The 19930-nt window shown below is 39.9% G+C and overlaps 1 protein-coding gene across 8 annotated transcripts in view; it reads left to right on the plus strand.

Moving 5' to 3' along the window:
* ZUP1 (zinc finger containing ubiquitin peptidase 1) overlaps positions 1 to 19639 on the plus strand; it is a 39457-nt gene extending 19818 nt beyond the window's left edge. For 2 of the 8 annotated variants that reach the window (XM_060190579.1, XM_060190580.1), the window contains exons 4-10: positions 6362 to 6483; positions 8240 to 8408; positions 11509 to 11697; positions 12105 to 12270; positions 14771 to 14922; positions 16281 to 16501; positions 17376 to 17817. In XM_060190579.1, the coding sequence (XP_060046562.1) occupies positions 6362 to 6483; positions 8240 to 8408; positions 11509 to 11697; positions 12105 to 12270; positions 14771 to 14922; positions 16281 to 16501; positions 17376 to 17675 (1319 nt within the window). In that variant the 3' untranslated portion in view covers positions 17676 to 17817. Of the gene's footprint in view, positions 1 to 6361; positions 6484 to 8239; positions 8409 to 11508; positions 11698 to 12104; positions 12271 to 14770; positions 14923 to 16280; positions 16502 to 17375; positions 17977 to 19416 lie in introns of those variants that run through there. The other 6 variants (XM_060190582.1, XM_060190585.1, XM_007521035.3 and 3 more) reach the window with 5 other exon arrangements.
* The last annotated feature ends 291 nt before the right edge of the window (positions 19640 to 19930 follow it).

The following is a 19930-nucleotide window of genomic DNA, read 5'->3' on the forward strand; positions in this document are numbered from 1 at the left end:
AATGGCTCTGGGTAGTATATTCATTTTGATGATGTTAATTCTTCCAACCCATGAACATGGAATATCTTTCCACTTCTTTGTGTCTTTTTCAATTTCCTTGAGTAGTGACTCATAATTTTCAGTATACAAGTATTTCACTTCTTTGGTTATGTTTATTCCTAGATATTTTATTGTTTTTGTTGCTATAGTAAAAGGAATTGATTTCTGGATTTCATCTTCTTCTAACTTAGTGTTTGCATAGAGGAAGGCCACTGCCTTTTGAATGTTAATTTTGTAGCCTGACACCTTACTGTATTTCCTGATGATTTCCAAAAGCTTCTTGCTGGATTCCTTAGGTTTTTCTATGTATACTATCATGTGATCTGCAAAAAGTGAGAGTTTGACTTCTTCTCTTCTAATCTGTATGCCTTTAATTCCTTGCTCCTGCCTGACTGCTATGGCAAGAACTTCCAACACTGTGTTGAATAGTAATGGTGATAGTGGGCAGCCCTGTCTAGTACCTGATCTGAGTGGAAATGCTTCCAGTTTTCACCATTGAGTATGATGTTGGCTGTAGGTTTGCTATATATAGACTCCTCTATCTTCAGGAATTTTCTTATTTATTTATTTATATTTTCCCTTTTGTTGCCCTTTTTTTTTAATTACTGTTGTAGTTTTTGTTGTTGATGTCATCGTTGTTAGATAGGACAGAGAGAAATGGAGAAAGGAGAGGATGACATAAAGGGGGAGAGAAAGACACCTACAGACCTGCTTCACTGCTTGTGAAGCGACTCCTCTGCAGGTGCAGAGCCAGGGCCTTGAACCAGGATCCTTACACTGGACCTTGCACTTTGTGCCACATGCGATTAACCTGATGTGCTACCGCCCGACTCCCCTTCAGGAATTTTCCATCTATTCCCATTTTTTGTAGTGTTTTGATCATAAAGGATGTTGTATTTTGTCAAAAGCTTTCTCTGCATCTATTGGTATGACCATGTGGTTTTTGGTCTAGCTTTTGTTGATGTGGTGGATCATGTTGATTGATTTATGTATATTAAACCAAACTTGTATCCCTGGGATAAACCCCACTTGGTCATGATGAACAATCTTTTTAATATACTGCTGAATCCGGTTGGCTAGAATTTTTTCAATATTTTAGCATCTATGTTCATCAGAGATATTGGTCTGTAGTTTTTTTTCATTTCTTTTTTTTAATTAATTAATTTATTTAAAAAAGAAGACATTAACAAAACCGTAGGATAGGAGGGGTACAACTCTACAATTCCCACCACCAGATCTCTATATCCCATCCCCTCCCCTGATAGCTTTCCCATTCTTTATCCCTCTGGGAGTATGGACCCAAGGTCATTGTGGGTTGCAGAAGGTGGAAGGTCTGGTGTTGTTAAAATTTGTAGGCTCTTGCCGGGCTGGCTTGCTTCACGGCGGGTAACAGAGACACAGAGACAACGGCTGGGCAGGGAAGCTGTATTTCTTTATTCAGGAACAACGATTCATAAACTAAGACAAACTAATCACCAAACAGAACTCTGCTGTCTCTTTGCGGCGGCGCAAGCACTCTCTCTTACTCTGGAACTCAGGAACTTTCCAACTCTGGAACTCTGGAACTCTCGTACTGGGGAACCCCCTGAAACTCTTCCACTGTGGAACTCTCTCTTACTCTGTAACTCTGAAACTCTCGAACTCAGGAACTCCAGAACTCTCCAACTCTGGCACTCTCGAACTCAGGAACCCTCTCCCGGGGTTCCTTTGGGCGGGGCCAAGCAGGCCCGCAAAATTAATAGGACTGATCCAATTCTCTTGGCGGGGGGAGGGCTAGAACAAACCAATGTAAAGCATACGACAATTCCCCCTTTTCTTTTTAACTAAATGACTATAGTATCAAGGGTGTGGGGTGAACAGAAACATATATAACAAAAACCAGCATGTTGCCAAGGGAAGGCCTGAGGGGGCCATATCTGAAAAAAAAACATTTCTTGCCTCTGGGGGGCTACTTGCCTCAACGGGCATTAGCATGGGGGCGGGGAACGGCCTAGGGTCCCAAAGGCAGCTGGCTGCAACTTACTTACTATGAAACAAAACTTGTTATTAGCATATCTACTGCACGATCTAACATTTCTAATAGAGAAGGAATTTGAGACTTTTACATATCAACAACGTCTTTTAACCTTTTGTTACACCCATTCAAGATGGAGACACACCCTAGGTGTGGGCCGGAGAGGAAACCTCAGGCATGAGAATAATTAGCATAGCCATTGTGTGATCTACCATTTCTAATAGAGAAGGTAGTGTTTTACATATCAACAAGTCTATTTAACCTTTTGTTTAGACTAACTTAGTTAAAATATATTGATTGTTAACTAATTTTTACCTTAGACTTTAAATGTAAGTTAATTTTATCTTTATGAGAATTACATTGAAAACCTTTTTCATTTAACTTTGACTAGTAAGAATTTAGCCTTAAAGCTACTGTTTACCAAACTTTAAACATACACATAAACATGGTCATTAATACACAAGGAGAGAAACCTTTGTTACGAAGACATGTCATTTTAAACACGAATTTAAATCTGTACTGTCTTAGTGGTTGGGGGGGGGGGTCACCATTCGGAGGTGGCTTCCCGCGCAGCTCCATTCTCAAGCAGCTCCACTTCTAGGAATTGCAGGTTGCAATCTCTGCACAAATCTCTGCGTACTCCAGCTTGTCTGTCTTCAGACCGGACCGGCGGCTGGAGATCTCGTGTGTCCAGTTTCGGCAGGGAGCCCGGGGGTCCGGGAGGCCCGGGATGGTTCCAGAATTCATAGAAAGAGGGCAGGCAGGCCAGCTTTGCAGAAGGCGTGGGCCTAGGTTCCCAGGGGTGGCGGCCATGATAGGCCGCCATGGCCCTGCCCCATGGCCCTGCCATGTCTACTGCTCTGTTCGCAGTGGCCGAGCAGCATGGAGGGATCACGCGTCCAGTGCCCTGCGCCATGCGGTGGAGAGCCGGCTCCTGTGGGCTGTCCTCGGGCTCTTGCGTGTTGGCTTTGGGCTCCAGGGGCTCTTGTGTGCTGGCGTAGGCCTCCTGTGGGCTGCGGGGCTGCGGGGCTGCGGGCGCGGTGCGCGGGGTTGTCTGGGCGCAGCCAGCTGGCTGGCTGTTTAACCAGGTGGAAACAGCAGCTCCGCGCCTCTCCTCCCGCCCGCTGGCTCTTCCCGCTGGCTGTTCTGAGTTCGCCAGAGCGAGTGGAAACCACAGAGTGGTCCAGAGATAAACGTTCCAGAAACAGCAAAACAGTCTCGTGAAGAAAGAGCAGAGGCCTTTGGAGATCTCTTTACAAGCAGAAGAGAAGGCCATAGTGCATAGGTAGCCAAATTGTCTTTACTTATCTGAGAGATGCGCAGGTCAGGTCCACGTGGGCACCATTTGTTGTTAAAATTTGTAGGCTCTTGCCGGGCGGGTAGCTTTGCAGTGGTGAACAGAGACTCGCGGACACACGGCTGGGCAGGGAAGCTGTATTTCTTTATTCAGGAACAACGATTCATAAACTAAGACAAACTAATCACCAAACAGAACTCTGCTGTCTCTTTGCGGCGGCGCAAGCACTCTCTCTCTTACTCTGGAACTCTGAAACTCTCGAACTCAGGAACTCTCCAACTCTGGCACTCTCGAACTCAGGAACCCTCTCCCGGGGTTCCTTTGGGCGGGGCCAAGCAGGCCCGCGAAATTAATAGGACTGATCCAATTCTCTTGGCGGGGGGAGGGCTAGAACAAACCAATGTAAAGCATACGACAGTCTGGCTTCTGTAATTGCTTCCCCGCTGAACATGGGCATTGACTGGTCGATCCATACTCCCAGTCTGCCTCTCTCTTTTCCTAGTAGGGTGGGTCTCTGGGGAAGCGGAGCTCCAGGACACATTGGTGGGGTCGTCTGTCCAAAGAAGTCTGGTCAGCCTCATGCTGGCATCTGGAACCTGGTGGCTGAAAAGAGAGTTAACATACAAAGCCAAACAAATTGTTGAGCAATCATGGACCTAAAGACTGAAATAGTGCAGATGAAGAGTTGGGGGGTACTCACTGCAGACTATTGTGTACTTTTGCCTTCAGGTATATATTTTGCCCTAGTTTATGGATACGTGTGAACATATCTCAGGGGACCTGGTCTATATCTAGGTTTTGGGACTTTGTTAGGAAGTGAACCACCTGGAATGGAATTAGAGAATACTATGAAAGGAAAGGTCTCACCAGAGTAATGACACTGAAGGGTTGTCATTCCACACCTGAAGTCTCTGGACACAGTCTGAAGAGAAGCATGCTGAGGTGGCACTCACTGCGTTGATTAGGTTGCGATCAGCGGATGCAATGGCAAATGCTAGAAGAAGAAGCGGATGCAATATTATTTGGTATGAATTGAGAGAAGCATGCAGGAAAGTGCGCCCCACCCTATGGTTCCAGGACTGGGGGAAATATAGGCTCTATAGTGGAAATGTGAGGTTCCTGATGTCTTAGGGTTCAAGAAGACAATGGATAGTTATTGTTATCATCACATTATTTGGTAATTGGGTTAACTTTGAAAAGTCCCTTTGTTAGGATTTGCTGTATAATACCCAACATCTTGTATATAGCTGTGCCACCGGTTGCTTCTGTTCTCCCTGATCTAGGCTTTTGAGAGAGTAAACATATCAAAGACTCAGCCTATGTATTAAAAAGACTCAGTCTGTGCTTTAAAAAGTTTGAGACTTACAATTTTTCCCCTCTCATATTAATTAAATAGTGATTTATAGAACTACAATTTAATAGGAGTGTACATAAACACCATTCCCACCACCAAAAGACTGTCCCATCCCACCCACCTCTCCTACCCTCCCCCCCCCCGCCTCCCCAGGAAGCCGAATGTCCACCCTCCCCCTCACCACAGGGTTTTTTACTTTGGTGCCCTACTCTAGATTTAGTCAAATCCTGCTTTTAGTTTCCCCTTTCTGTTCTTCTTTCTCAACTTCTGTTGATGAGTGGGATCATCCCATACTCATCTTTATCTTTCTGACTTAGCTCACTTAACATAATTCCTTCTAGCTCTGTGCAAGATGGGTCAGAGAAGGTGGGTTCATTGTTCTTAATAGCTGCATAGTATTCCATTGTGTATATATACCACAGCTTTCTCAGCCACTCATCTGTTGTTGGGCACCTGGGTTGCTTCCAGGTTTTAGCTATTATGAATTGTGCTTCTATGCACATAGGTGTATACATATCTTTTTGGTTGGGCATTATGGAATCCTTGGGGTATATTCCCAGGAAAGGAATTACTAGTTCATATGGAAGGTCCATGTCTAGCCTTGTGAGAGTTCTCCAGACTGCTCTCCAGAGAGGCTGGACCAATTTATATTCCCACCAGCAGTGCAGAGAGGGGTTCCTCTGTCCCCACAGCCTCTCCAGCATTTTTTGCTGCTGTCCCTTTTGATGTACGCCATTCTCACAGGAGTTAGTATCTCAGTGTTGTCTTTATTTGCATTTCTCTGACAATCAGTGACCTGGAGCAATTTTTCATATGTTTGTTAACCTTTTGGATCTCCTCTAAAGTGAATGTTTTGTTCATATCCTCTGCCCATTTATGGATGGGGTCATTTGCTTTTTTGGTGCTAAGTTTGCTGAGCTCTTTGTATATTTCCTCATTTGGCTCCCTCATGTCTTTATTGATTTTCTGCCTGGATTATCTGTCAAGTTGAGAGAGTGGGGTGTTGCTGTTAGTATATTGCTGTAGCTCTTTCAGTAGATGTTTGATGTATTTAGATGGCTTCCCATTGGGTGCATAGATGTTAATAATTGTTAAGTCCTCTTGATTGACTGACCATTTGAGCATTAAGTAGTGTCCATCCCTATCTATTTAAATTTTATTTATTTTATTTATTTTAAAGTCTGTCATGTCAGATATGAGAATAGCTGTTCCTGCCCCTTTTTTGTGGGCCATTGGCTTGTATGATAGTTTTCCATCCTTTGAGTCTCTTATTTTTTCTCGTTTAGTATTTTTTTATTTATTTTAACTTTATTAATATGGAATGAAATGAAAAGTGTTAATTTCCCTAAATTCTGGTGTTCTTGGTAGTTAATAACACCTACTTTATATGATTGTTAAGAGAATCAAATGAAGTAATCCATGAAAAATGCTTGTCTCAGCTTAAACACTCAGTGAGAGTTGGTGATTCAAGTGATTATTACTTTTACAGTATCAGTTCTAATGTTCTGCTGAATTTGCCCCCAGTGTTTCTTTGATAGCCCATTTATGAATGACTGAAAAAATAATTACACTTAACTCTGCTTAAATATTGGCATGTTAATATATGAGTCAGCCTTGATTGCATTACTTTATTCTAATCATTTAAAATATCAAATAGGCACGAATAGTGTACAGTGTTCTCGTGACTTAGAGCTGGCGCACCAACTTCAACAAGAAGAAGACAGAAATAGGAGATCCAAAGAGTCGAGACAAGAAATAGAAGAATTTCAGAGATTGCAGGTACAAAGATTAAAGGCAATTAGGATATTTTGGTTTGGTAGAATTATTTTTAAACCTGCTTTAGTCTTATTATAATTTTCTTCTTAACACGATTTTTTTTTTTAGGAAACAGAGGCAAAAGTATTTACATAACTTAACTTCCTGAGGCCCAGGTAATACTTAATGACAAAGCCTGGATTCAAATCTGTGTTAAGTTTATAAAGAAAATTAGGAAACCAATGCCCAGAATTTAAATTTGCATGAATACTTAGAAACCTAGAATTAGACCTGGCATCAAGCTCCTGGTCCCCCTTGCAGGGAAGAAGCTTCACAAGAGGTGAAGTGGGGCTGCAGGTGTATCTTTCCCTACCTCCCTCACCTATATCCATTTCTCTCTGTCTCTATCCAACAAATGAACAAATAAATACAGAATATTTTTTAAATTAAAAAAAAAGAAAGTTGGAATTAATATCTCCTGTGTTAGATCTTTATCTTAGTGGTTGTAATTTAAACATTTAGGATGAACTATATTTTATAGAAAAAAGTAATAATAGTTCAACTTTATTTATGTAGATTATGGATCTGTTAATTATTCTTTGTGCCAACATCTTTTATCTCTTGCTACAGGGTTGCTTATACTTTTTGTATTATTCTTTTACTTATTTATTGCATAGAGACAGAAATCAAGAGAGAAGGGGGAGAAGAGAGGGAGAGTACAGCACTGCTTCACTACTCGGGCCACCGCTTATGAAGCTTTCCCTTTGCAGGTAGGGACCAGGGGCTTGAACCCAGGTCCTTGACCATTGGCACATGTCCTTTATTGGGTACACTCTCACCTGGTAAAATCTTTGTAGAGCCAGAAGAAAGCTTATTGAGTAGTACTTGTGCTTTACCCTGCAGGATCTTGTTGGGTCAACTCAAGTTCTTTGATGTCTCTAAATTAAGTGGGTTTTGTTGTTGTTGTTTGTTTGTGTTTTTTTGTTTGTTTTTTACCAGAGTACTCCCCAGGTTGGGATTGAACTTGAGACCTTTAGTGCCTTAGGCATGAAAGTCTTTGCATAACCATTATGCTATCTCTCCAGCCCTCTTTGGTCTCTCTTACTCTTGTTGTTTTACCTACCTACTTTGCTTCTTTCTTTCTTTAAATATTTTAGTTGTTTTTTTTTTTTTCATAGAGACTGAGAAATTGAGAAAGAAGGGAGAGATAGTACGAGAGAAAGAGGGACCTTTCATTTTTTCTGATACATATTTATGAGAGGAGGAGAGAGAGAATGCACACTCATGCATCACTCTGGCCTGTGTGGTGCCAGAGATCAGATTTGGGTCTTTATACTTTGAGCAATTGGTGCTTACTTTATACTTTGGTGCTTACTCCACTGCACCACCTCCTGAGGCACTTTTTTTTTTTTCGGTCACTAAGCTCTGTGCCTGCCACTACAAATCCACTGCTTCTTTGACTTTTTTTTTTTTTTTTTTTTTTTTGATAGGACAGAGAGACTTTGAGAGAGATGGGGGAGCTAGAGAGGGAGAGAGAGACAGCGACACCTTCAGGCCTGCTTCACCTCTTGTGAAGCGAACCCCTGCAGGTGGGGAGCGGGGGCTGGAACCAGGATCCTTGCAGGGGTTCTTAGCGCTTCTTACCATCCGAGCTTAACCTGGTTCGCCACCGCCCGGCCCCCTGCTCTATCTCTTTCTATCTTAAGTAAAAAGAGTGAAAAAGTCAGCCCAGGATCTGTGAAATTGTGAATGAAGTCGTTTTGGTTTTTATCTTCAATAGCGACAATATGGTTTAGATAATTCTGGAGGATATAAACAGCAGCAACTACGAAATATGGAGATTGAAGTGAGTAGGGGAAGAATGCATCCATGTGAGTTTCATAAAAGAAAAGCTGATATGATGGAATCGCTAGCGCTCGGCGTTGATGATGGAAAGACAAAAACTTCTGGTAAGGACTTCAGCATCAGAACCATGGTTTTCAAATGCTATGTGCCTCCCAGAGACTAACCAGAGTAACTCGAATTCGGCTAAATTTTTTTAATACGCAGTTCATACAGATTTAAGTGAGGAAACTTCTGAGCTTCTAATTCAGTCTCATGTTGCTTGATTTACTTGATATCTGAAAATGGCTCCTTTAAAAATTGGCACTGAGTGCTAGTTGTTATCACCCAATGCTGTCTAATAGAAATGTAAAATGGGGAGTCGGGCGGTAGCAGCAGGTTAAGCACAGGTGGTGCAAAGCGCAAGGACCGGCTTAAGGATCCTGGTTCAAGCCCCCGGCTACACACCAGCAGGCGAGTCACTTCACAAGCCGTGAAGCAGGTCTGCAGGTGTCTCTCTTTCTCTCCCCCTCTCTGCCTTCCTCTCCTCTTTCCATTTCTCTCTGTCCTGTCCAACAACGAAGACATCAATAACAACAACAATAATAACTACAACAGTTAAAAAAAGGGCAACCAAAGGGAATAAATAAATGAATTTTTTTTCAAAAAAAAGAAACGCAAAATGAAGGAGAGGGGGTAGATAGCATAACGGTTATGCAAAGAGACTCTCTCTCCCTCCCCCCTCAATTTCTGACTGTCTCTATCCAACAAATAAAGATAATTTTTATAAATTTTAAACAAACAATAAAATAAAATAAATTTTAAGGTATAAAAAAAGAAATATAAAATGAGCCACATGTAATTTTATATTCCCAGTAACCACAGAAAAAATTTCAAAGGTGAAATTGATTTTAGTTTTTCATATATCTATAGTATTGTCTCTGTAAGTAATCAGTATTAAAAAGCTGTTGCATCTCTTTTTATTATTACCAGGATCTGAAGACTCCCCACTTCCCTCCCTGTCCTCGTCCCCCAAAGTCTTTTTATTTGGATGAATATGGGATAATCTCAAGAAACGGAAACAGAGAGGGAAGCACAAAGTGAAACTTGGTTTGGTGTACTACACCATTAAAATTTTGGAAATGAGCCAATTGCGATTTCCCTTAAATAATTTCCCCTATGTAACGGTGCGTGACTGATTACAGGCCCACTTAATGTCCACAACCATGTCTGCTTTTCTCCAAAGAATAGCTTTTCTCTGATTTTGAAATGCTTTGATATACCTATTAATTTAGTAACAAAATGTTATGAACACAGTCTTGCTTCCACTCTCCAGTTTTTTTTAATCACTGACTTAAGACAATAAGATCTTTCATGTGTATTTTAAACAACCTGTACCCTCTTAGATTCTCTTTATTATTTGAATCACCTTGTTGGTTTATAGCACAGTTGTTGATAGGTGGTTACAGTTTCTCATCTCACTGTGATAGGCGTCTGCAAAACACCCTTACCCCCAGTTTGGGTCCTTCACCACCATCGTGCACCGGGACCCTAACGCCCCCCCCCCCAACTTTCCCCCCTCTCTCACGTCCTTTTGCAGAGTCCTTTGCTCTGGTACAATACACCAAACCCAGTCCAAGTATTACTTTGTGTTTTCTCTTTCTGTTCTTCTTAATTTAGTTCTGCCTGTAAGTAAGATCATCTCACATTCAGCCTTCTCTTTTTGGCTCATCTCACTTAAATTGATTTCTGTTTCCCCTCTTAGATTCTAACCTTTCTTGCTCAAAGGCAACCATTATCCTGGATTTGGTATTTGTCATTCACATTAAAATATGTGTTTTAATGCTTTTTCCATATGTGTAGTTTTATAAATAATACATAGTGTTTTACATGTGTTTAAGCTCCATATAGGTATTAATTGAAATAGCTGTCACTTTAAGGACCTCGTAATTGTAACAGTAGCATTTAACTCAGCGATGGTAGATTCATTTTGGAAAGATTTAGGTCCAAAGTACAAATCCTTTATCATGAAAAGACTGTTCCATGAAAGCAGTCATATGATGTAGCTGCCAGAAAGTAAGTCGCCAATGACTTAAATTTGCTAAAGTATAGTAGAATGTACATTACTTTCTCATTTCATTTTCTTTTTTTTATTATTGTTGTAATTATTATTATTGTTATTGTTGTTGGATAGGACAGAGAGAAATGGAGAGAGGCAGGGAAGACAGAGAGGGGGAGAGAAAGATAGACACGTGCAGACCTGCTTCACCGCTTGTGAAGTGACTCCCCTGCAGGTGGGGAGCCGGGGTCTCAAACCGGGATCCTTACTCCAGTCCTTGCGCTTGGTGCCACCTGCACTTAACCCGCTGCGCTACCACCCAACTCCCCTCATTTCATTTTCTTGGGGGGAAATAGTCCCCTCATTTTCAAACCTTGATATCTTTATTAATGTCAGTAATTCTGAGCCCCTACATTTGGTTCTCTGAGTTTCTAGAATGTCATGCTTTAATGTTTAATACTCAGTTATACATTTAAACATATGTCTTTTTAAGTTCTTGGAAGTAATTATAATGATCTGTATTTTGCCATTGATAGTGTCAGGTATAGATGCAACTTTTTTTTTTTTTTTTTTTAGTATTATTGACTCTTGTTTTCTTTTGCCATAGTAGAACTATTTCTACTCAATGTTCTCAGAGACAAAAATGTCAAGGATAAAATCATATTTAGTATGTCCAGATAGGCTACTGCCAAGATAAATGTATGGAGAGTTGTTTTAAATAAAGGTTAAACTTGAGAGAATAGCTTACTGTAGACTTCACTTAGCATGGATTAAAGCTAGTCCATCAGTAAATAGAAAGCTGTTGACATTTTTTTTTTTTTTGAAAGGAAAGGTATTGGCTAGGAATGTGCTTTAGAGAGTGTGATTTTCAGAAGGATGTAAAATAAAAAGTAAAGAGTAGAAAAACATTCACTCAGCATGTGCCAGACTCTTGCATATGCAGGTACGAAAGTTACCCAAATCATTTCAAGTGAGTATTATTACTAATATATTAATGTTAGAGAAATTGCATAGTAGTAAGACATGAACTAAGTTTGTAGCATTAGAAATGGTAACAAAAATGGACTTAGTAGGATTTAACTGTGGAGATAGAGGAGAATAGACCATTACTACAAATATATGACAGTCATAGAAAAATGTAGCAGCCTCCTAACTCTCTTCTGTTTTAGGAATCATCGAAGCACTTTATAAGTATTATCAGAACGCTGCCACAGATGTTAGGCATGTGTGGCTTTCTGCAGCAGTGGATCACTTTCATTCATCGTTTGGTGACAAAGGTTGGGGTTGTGGTTACAGAAATTTCCAGATGTTGCTTTCCTCATTATTACAAAATGGCAGTTATGATGATTGCATGAAAGGTATGTAAAATCCAGTGCCCTGAACTTGCCATCTGACAAAGTGCATATAATACGAAGCAAGTTAGTATTTAGCAAGCACAATTAAACATTTTTAATGAAGAGGTATTTTAATAACAGCAAGGTCCTGAATTCTGGTTGGAGAAAGAAAAGGTGATATAGAAGATGTCAGGAATAACCATTAGAAATTGTACAATCAGGAGCCAGCAAGATAGCCCATGATCCTCCTGCCTTGCCATGCACATGCCATTAAGGGAAACCTCAGTACTATGGTTTCTCTTTTAAAAAGGGAAAGGAAACTGTTTGTTAGGAGTTCCTATAAAGTGTACAGTATTCTGCTCAATGCTGTTACTTAATACTTTGAACACTTTAGTCACTGTCATGTAACATGTTCACTTACATGATCTTAGGTATGTCAGTTCCTTGCATTCCAAAAATTCAGTCTATGATTGAAGATGCATGGAAGGAAGGTTTTGATCCCCAGGGCGCCTCTCAGCTCAATAACCGATTACAAGGAACAAGGGCCTGGATTGGCGCATGTGAAGTATACACACTCCTGACCTCCCTACGGGTAAAGTACGTATCTCAAACCCAGACTAACATTGTCGTCCTATCTGGGAGATGGGTATTTCCTGCCTAACTTTATTTTCAGTAGAAGAGATAGTTTAAAAATAACATTAAATAGCAGCAGAGCAAGACTTACAATAATGACAACCAGCAGTTCACTCTCTGTTTCATGTTCTCTATTTCCAAATTCTATTTCTCAGAAAATTTTCACTGTCATTATTTTTAAATAATGCGTTTTTGTTTTTTTTTCTTTTACCAGTTTTAGACATTGTCTGTTACATTCCTTTTATATCTTCCACTAATAAACCTTCAACCCTCCAAAGATAGTTTCAGTTTCTGGTAAAGTCTGTTTAGGGTGGTCAGGAATATAGCATAATTATACAACAGACTCTTGTGTCTCTTGTGCCTGAAGCATCCGAGTGGCTAGGTTCAGTCCCTGGTATCACCATAAGCTAGAACTGAACTCTGGTCTAAAGAATAAAAGACAAATTCTGGATTGTCAGAAACTGTGGTGCATTTTTACATACAAAAACTAGAAAAAAATATGTCATGACTTTTCCAACCACCCAATACATAAAAGACTTGGACTTTGCAGTCAAACTGCCTACAGTTAATGCTAGATCTCCTGTTTACTAGCTCTGTGGTTCGATTTCTCTCTACCCTAGTTCCACCATGAATAATAGAACGTACAGGACTGGATAGTGCTCTGCTTTACCGTGCATGCAAACCCTATTTGAGCCCAGCCCCTACTGCATTGAAGGAAGCTTTAGGGCAAGTGTGTGTGTGTGTGTGTGTGTGTGTGTGTGTGTGTGTGTGTGTGTGTGTATCTGCCTGCCTCTCTGTCTCTATCAAAAGAGAGAGAGAGAGAATACAAATAGGGGTCTGGTAGAATATACACATTGCCATGCATAAGGATCCAGATTCAAGCCTAGAGCCCCTACCTACAGTGGGCAGAAGCTTCATGAGCAGTGGAGAAGTGCTGCTGGTGTCTCTTCTTTGTCTTTCCCTCTCTGTCCCTGTCATTTCTATCAACAACAACAAAAAAAAAAAAAAAATAGGAAAAAGAGAAGAAGGAGGGGGAAAAAAAGGTCTTTGGAAACAGCATTTTCATGCAGCCATCAAGCACCAGTGGCCAAAAACAAAAAACAAAAAGTGTGTGTGGGGACATACAAATTGTAAGTGCTTCATAGCATTGTAGTGATAATAAGATAATAAAGTGCTTAGAATTCTGACCCGAACAAAGATCTCAGATCTCAGACTAACTGTTGTTTATAATTGTGGCCCTTCTGTTTTCTTTCTTGAATTGTTATTTGACCACTGAATTTGTTTGACCCTCTATATTTATTGAGCATGTCTGTTGTTTTTTAAATCATTGCTTTTTGATCCACTTTATTTCTTTTTGTTTCATTTTACTATATTATGTTCTCAGCTCTTATGCACTTTTTAAAGGAAACTTTCTTTCTACATTATCTTATACATCTCTTCAGTTAGGCCTCCTTCTTTCTTTTTTTTTTTTTTTTAAGATTTTATTTATTAATGAGAAAGATGAGAGGAGAGAGAGAAAGAACCAGACATCACTCTGGTACATGTGCTGCCGGGGATCAAACTCAGGACCTCATGCTTGAGAGTCCAATGTTTTATCCACTGAGCCACCTTCCGGACCATAGGCCTCCTTATTTCTATGTCCTGAATTCTTTTTACTTTTTTTTTAACCAGAGAGATTGCTCATGGTGGTGATAGGGATTGAACTTGGAAATTTAGAGTCTCAGACATGAAAGTCATTTACATAATCATCACTCTGTCTCCCTAACCTTTCACTGGTTACTTAAATGTTTCACTGGTTACTTTCACTGGTTACTTAAATGTCTCCCTCTTACTGCCTTTATAAATCATATGCCACCAGTTCTCAGTGCTAACCTCAAAGCACTATTCTTCCTTTTAACAATTAAACCAAAAATTTATTTCAGCACTTAAAACTCAGTAATCAAGAGATCCGGTACCAAAAAGGAGATAAATAAATTTATAGTTGTGTGTACATAGCAAGTTTTTCTAGGGTTTTTCTATACCTTTTCTGGGCTAACAGGAAGAACATCTAGTTTCTGTTTGTTTTGTTTTGTTTTACCAGAGCATCTAGTTTTTGTTTGTTTTGTTTTGTTTCTACACAGCTCTGGCTTATGATGGTGCTGGGGATTGAACCTGGGACCTTGGAGCCTCAGGCATGGAAATCTTTTCCATAATCATTAATGCTGTCTCCCTAACCCTTTAGCAAATTTTTAATAGTTGCAAATGTCTATTGAGTACCTGAAATTAGATTTCTGCTTCAAGCTAAACATTAGATTTAGACTTTAGAATAAAATTTGTGTCTCAAAATACATGAAGATGACTTAAAACTCTGTCTTTTAATAGTGAGATAAAATAGTTCTAACGTAAAATTTCTCTTGTGTTTAGTAGCCTAATTGATAGAAATCTTCTTTAGAATTTTTCAAAACCACTTTGACAATTTTTATAGGTGCCGTATCATTGATTTTCACAAGCCAACTGGTCCTTTGGGCACACACCCTCGCTTATTTGAATGGATATTGAACTATTATTGCTCGGAGAGGGAAGGGAGTCCAAAAGTAGTGTGTACAGCAAAGCCTCCTATCTATCTTCAGCATCAAGGTTGGTGTAACTCCTAAGACAATAGCCTGATAAGACATCTTAGTTGGCTTTTGTATAGGAAAATTTAAGGTTCTGACACTGAGAAGGGAAGGATTGGGGCAGTATGTCATCTTTAATGCAGAGCTGGCTAGTGACCGTCAGGGTCACTTGGCTCACTCTTCCGTTACTGTTCTTCCCATACCTTCTTCAGGTCTTCACACGTGTAAAGTGGGGCCTTTCTTGATCACTTTACTAAAATGTCACCTCAGTACTGCTCCTTTCATCACAGATAGCTCCAATCCCTCTTTCATATTTTCATTTGCTAACATAGTCTATACTTATTAGACCTGATTTCCTGTATTTACACAGTATTTCTTTGTTGCTGTTGCTTGGTTACCACCCAGACATCACTACCCTGGTATGACTTTTTCACGGGGCAGGGGGAGCAACCACAGCATCAGAGCTTCCTTCAGCGCAGTGGGGGCCGGTTTGAACCTGGCTCACACACATGGCGCAGCAGCACACCACCCGAATGGAAGACCTTAGGAGATTTCTTTGCGTTCAACTATGAAGCTTATGAAAGCTGGGGTGTTTGTTGTCCACTGTGTTATCAGCTGCCTGTAATAATCCTGGAAACACTGATACTTGGTAAATTTTTGTTGATTAGATGGTTAGGATTGACAGGAATAAGAAAAATTAAATGTTAGGAATGTTATTGTTTAGAAATATAAATTCTCAAGATTAGGCCTTTCGTTGAAACTGTAACTACATAGAGTTATTTAAAAAAAACCTTTTGGAGCCTTGAAAGTTTTTGTTCTATGGTAAGTAAAATTCAAGTTCTTTTTGAACGATTTGAATAAAGACCAAAGGGATTAGGGAGTCGGGTGGTAGCTCAGCGGGTTAATAAGCGCATGTGGTGCAAAGCGCGAGGACCGACAGAAGGATCCCACTTGCAGGGGAGTCGCTTCACAGGTGGTGAAACAGATCTGCAGGTGTCTATCTTTCTCTCCCCCTCTCTGTCTTCCCCTCCTCTCTCCATTTCAATAACATCAATAACAACAACAACAATAACTACAACAATAAAACAACAAGGGCAACAAAAGGGAATAAATAAATATTTTTTAAAAGATCAAAGGATTAGGGGAAGTGAAGTAGCTAGCAAAAAAGTAGGATACTTTGGTGATGAAGCCTTTATTAAAGAAAAGAAAACTGAAGGACAGAGTGCTACATGTACTTGAGCATGAGAGAGCTCAGATATAGAGGTCAGAGAGACTACCTTTTAATCACACACCAAACAGCAAAAACATGAGGGGAAAAATCAACTGTAAAGTTACCCGTAGGTAAGATATACAAGTAACCATTGTTTTATTTTTTGGTAGGTCATAGTCGAACTGTTGTTGGAATTGAAGAGAGAAAAAACCGAACGTTGTGTCTACTAATATTTGATCCTGGATGCCCTTCTAGAGAAATGCAGAAATTATTAAAGCAAGATGTGGAGGTTAGCCATCTCAAGCAACTTCGGAAATTTGTGGGAAATTTAAAACATAAGCAGTACCAGATAGTGTCAGTAGAGGGTGTTCTTTCTCCAGAGGAAAAAGTGGTAAGTAGCTCAAAGTCCGTAAAACAAGAGGTTGAACTTAGCATTTTAATTTGTTTTGTTAAAAATCAATGCTGCCTTTTGTTGCCCCTACAATTTATTCTGCTAAGTCTGTTTCATTAGGTTGCCGGAGATGTTTGTTTTTATTTCTTTGGTGGTTGACAGAGCTTCCCCATTCCAGGCCTGACTTTTTTCAGACAGTAAGACAGAAAGAGAGAGGGAATGATAGCACAACATTGAGGTGATTGCCTGGCAAAGCAGGCACCTTCCCACGTGAGTTACCTCTCTGGCTTTTCATGCCATTTAATTACTGTAATGGACATATTTAAATCTCAAATGTTACCTTTTTTTTTTTTAAATACTCAGAACATCGTAAAAGTATTTTATTTTAAGGTCAGCGAAATGGCTCACCTAGTTAGTGCACCTGCTTTGCCCTCTGCCACAGCCCTGGTTTGAACCCAGCCCCCAGCCACATTGGAGAATGCAGATGCCTTCTGAGAGTAGGGTAGGGCGGAATAGGAGGGAGTGTAGCAGGACATCCCAGCTAGCTTACATCTCTCTAGTTTTGAAATAGGCGTTATTGCTAATGTTACAATACTAAAAACTTAAAATACATTTTTACATTTAGAAATGTAAAAATACATTTGTTAACCATTCCTTTCATTACTAATATGGAGAGTAGCTCTCTCCTTACCGGAAGAATCAGAAATTGACCGTCAGTGTACAAAATTGTCTGATAAAGAGGGACTAACTAAATTTCATAGTACTGGTAGAAGTAGCACTTATATAAGGCTTATTCTGAGCACTTTACAGATAAGAAGTGATTTAATCCACTCAACCACCATATAAAACAGTCACTGTTATTCTCATTTTACAGATGAAGCTGCCTAGGCACAGAGACGTTGCTACGCTTAGCAGGGTCACACATCTACACAGTAACGGTTATGTTTGCAGTTCAGACAGCACCCCGACCCAGCCCTGGACTTACTGTTCCTGTTTGTTCATTACAAAGGCTTACAGTTTTATGTCTGTAAAATTTTTGTTTGTTTTGTTTTGTTTATTTGTTTGTTTGGTTTTTTTTTTCTGCAAAGTTTTTGTGTCAGAAGTTTGGCCTTTAAATGTTTGTTTTCACCCCTTTGGTTTTGGTTCCGGTGTTTTCATTATCTTTATCTTATAATCTGTTCTTCTTAACAGTGCCTTATACCATTTAGGAATTCAGTAAATACTATCATCTGAGAGAAATCTACATTTTGTAACTAAAGGAAAAATAATAACTTTATTTTTAAAAAAAAATGGGGGGTTGGCCAGGCCATGGTGCACATAACAGTGTATCACTGCTACAGGTGTCTCTCTGCCTCCCTCTCTTACTCCCCTTCCCTCTCAGTTTCTCTCTAAATATTTTATTTTATTAAGAGAGACTTTAACAGAAAGATACACACACACACACACACACACACACACACACACATATATACACACATACAGAGAGGGAGAGAGGCAAACAGACACCAGTGCACTGCTCAGCTCTGGCTTATGATTGTGTCTAGGATTGAACCTAGAACTTAAGAGCCACAGGCATGAAAATCTTTTACATAGTAATTATGCCATCTCCTCAGCTCAGAATTATCAAAATAATATTTTACTTTGTGATTTTGAAACTCATATAAAATCTGTTGGACTGGGAGATAGTTCACTTGGTAGAGTTTGCATCTTATAAATGAGTTTCAAATCAAGCACCACAAGTGGGTAACATCATGTATATTACCAAAGAAGCTCCTTGGTTGGTGGAATGGCGCTGGGGTACTTCCATCTCTCTCTCTCTCCCTCTCCCTCTCTCCCTCTCTCCCTCCCTTCCTCCCTTCTTCCCTCTCCTTCATTCTCCTCCCCTCTTCCTTCTCCTCCCCTCCTTGCTTCTCTCTCTGCTCCCCCACCCCCTCCTGCTTCTTTTTTCTCTCTTCTAAAACAATGAATGAAAAAACTGGCCCGAGGCAACTGCTGATTGATGATAGCACAAAGGGACAAAACCCTGGGTTCATTCCCTGCATCTCATTAAAAAAAGAGAGAGATAAATAATCCCCTTGCCTTCTAAGTTATAACTATAGTTGTAGGAATTTCAGAACAGATTTGGTGTTTCAGAGTATCTAGGCTGGAGAGATATAGCTCACCAGTTAGAGTGCCAGTTTCTCCATACTGTTACCCAGGGTTAAGCCCCAGCACCACATAGAAGCTGTATGGTGATGGAGGAAGCTTCACTGTTGTGGTCTCTCCCTCCCCCCCCCCTTTTTTTTTTTCTTTTTGAAGATATTTTATTTTTAATGTTTTTATTATTGGATAGAGAGAATTGAGAAGGAAGGAAAGAAGAAATAGAGAGGGAAAGAGACAAACACCTGCAGCCCTGTTTCCCACTCAAGAAGCTTCCGCTGCAGGTGGGGACCAGGGACTTGAACCTGGGTCCTTACACACTGTAATGTGTGCACTTAACCAGGTGCACCATCGCCTGGCTCCTGCCCCCATCTCTATCTGAAGGATAAAAATCCAAAGCAATGAAATTGTGTATATGCAGGTCCCATTTCCACCAAAACCCAGATCAAAGCAAATCAAAAAGATTATTCACATGAAAAAGAAAGAGAGAGAGAGAGAGAAAGGAAGGAAGGAAGGAAGAGAGAGAGAAAGAAAGAGAGAGAGAGAGAGAGAGAAAGAAAGAAAGAAAGAAAGAAAAAAAGAAAGAAAGAAAGAAAGAAAGAAAGAAAGAAGCCAGAGCCCAACTCTGGTACATGTTCTTGGGAACAGAGCTGGGAGCCTTAGATGTGCTAGCCTTGCATACTTCCTATTCATCGGGGTAACACTATAATTACATTAGAAATCTCATTAATTGGCTTCTTGCTTATGTTTTTTTATTATTATGTTTTATTTTCAAGGCCAGGAGGCAAGCTTCTCAAGTCTTCACTGCTGAGAAGATTCCTTGAAGAAGCATTTGCGTGATGAAGTTTCTTTTTCCACATTCAGAAATTAAATTCTAATACTGCTTACGTATCTGTGAATTCTTAGAAGTAATAAGCTTATAATTTAATTTCTAAAAATGTCTAAATTATGTTCCTCATACTTGTTAGCAATTTTCTCAATAAAAGATATTAACTTGCATTGTGGGCTTTATATTCCTTATCCATGTTTCAGAACCTGTAATATTTATTAGGCCCTTATTTGTATTAGGTATTGTTAGTATTTTCCATGTGCTCATTAGTTTAGTAGAGAGAAGTACTATTAGCACTGTGAGGAAGCTAATACTCTACAAAATTAGTAATTTGCCTAAGCAAGTTCTCTTAATCCAGGGTGTGGACACACGATGTCTCACCTCTAAATTCTTACCATTAGAGCACTCTGATTTTTTTTCCTTTGTAAAACACATAATAAAATTCCTTTCTCACCACTTAG

Source organism: Erinaceus europaeus, chromosome 4 (assembly GCF_950295315.1).
Source record: "Erinaceus europaeus chromosome 4, mEriEur2.1, whole genome shotgun sequence".
Classification (NCBI taxonomy): domain Eukaryota; kingdom Metazoa; phylum Chordata; class Mammalia; order Eulipotyphla; family Erinaceidae; genus Erinaceus; species Erinaceus europaeus.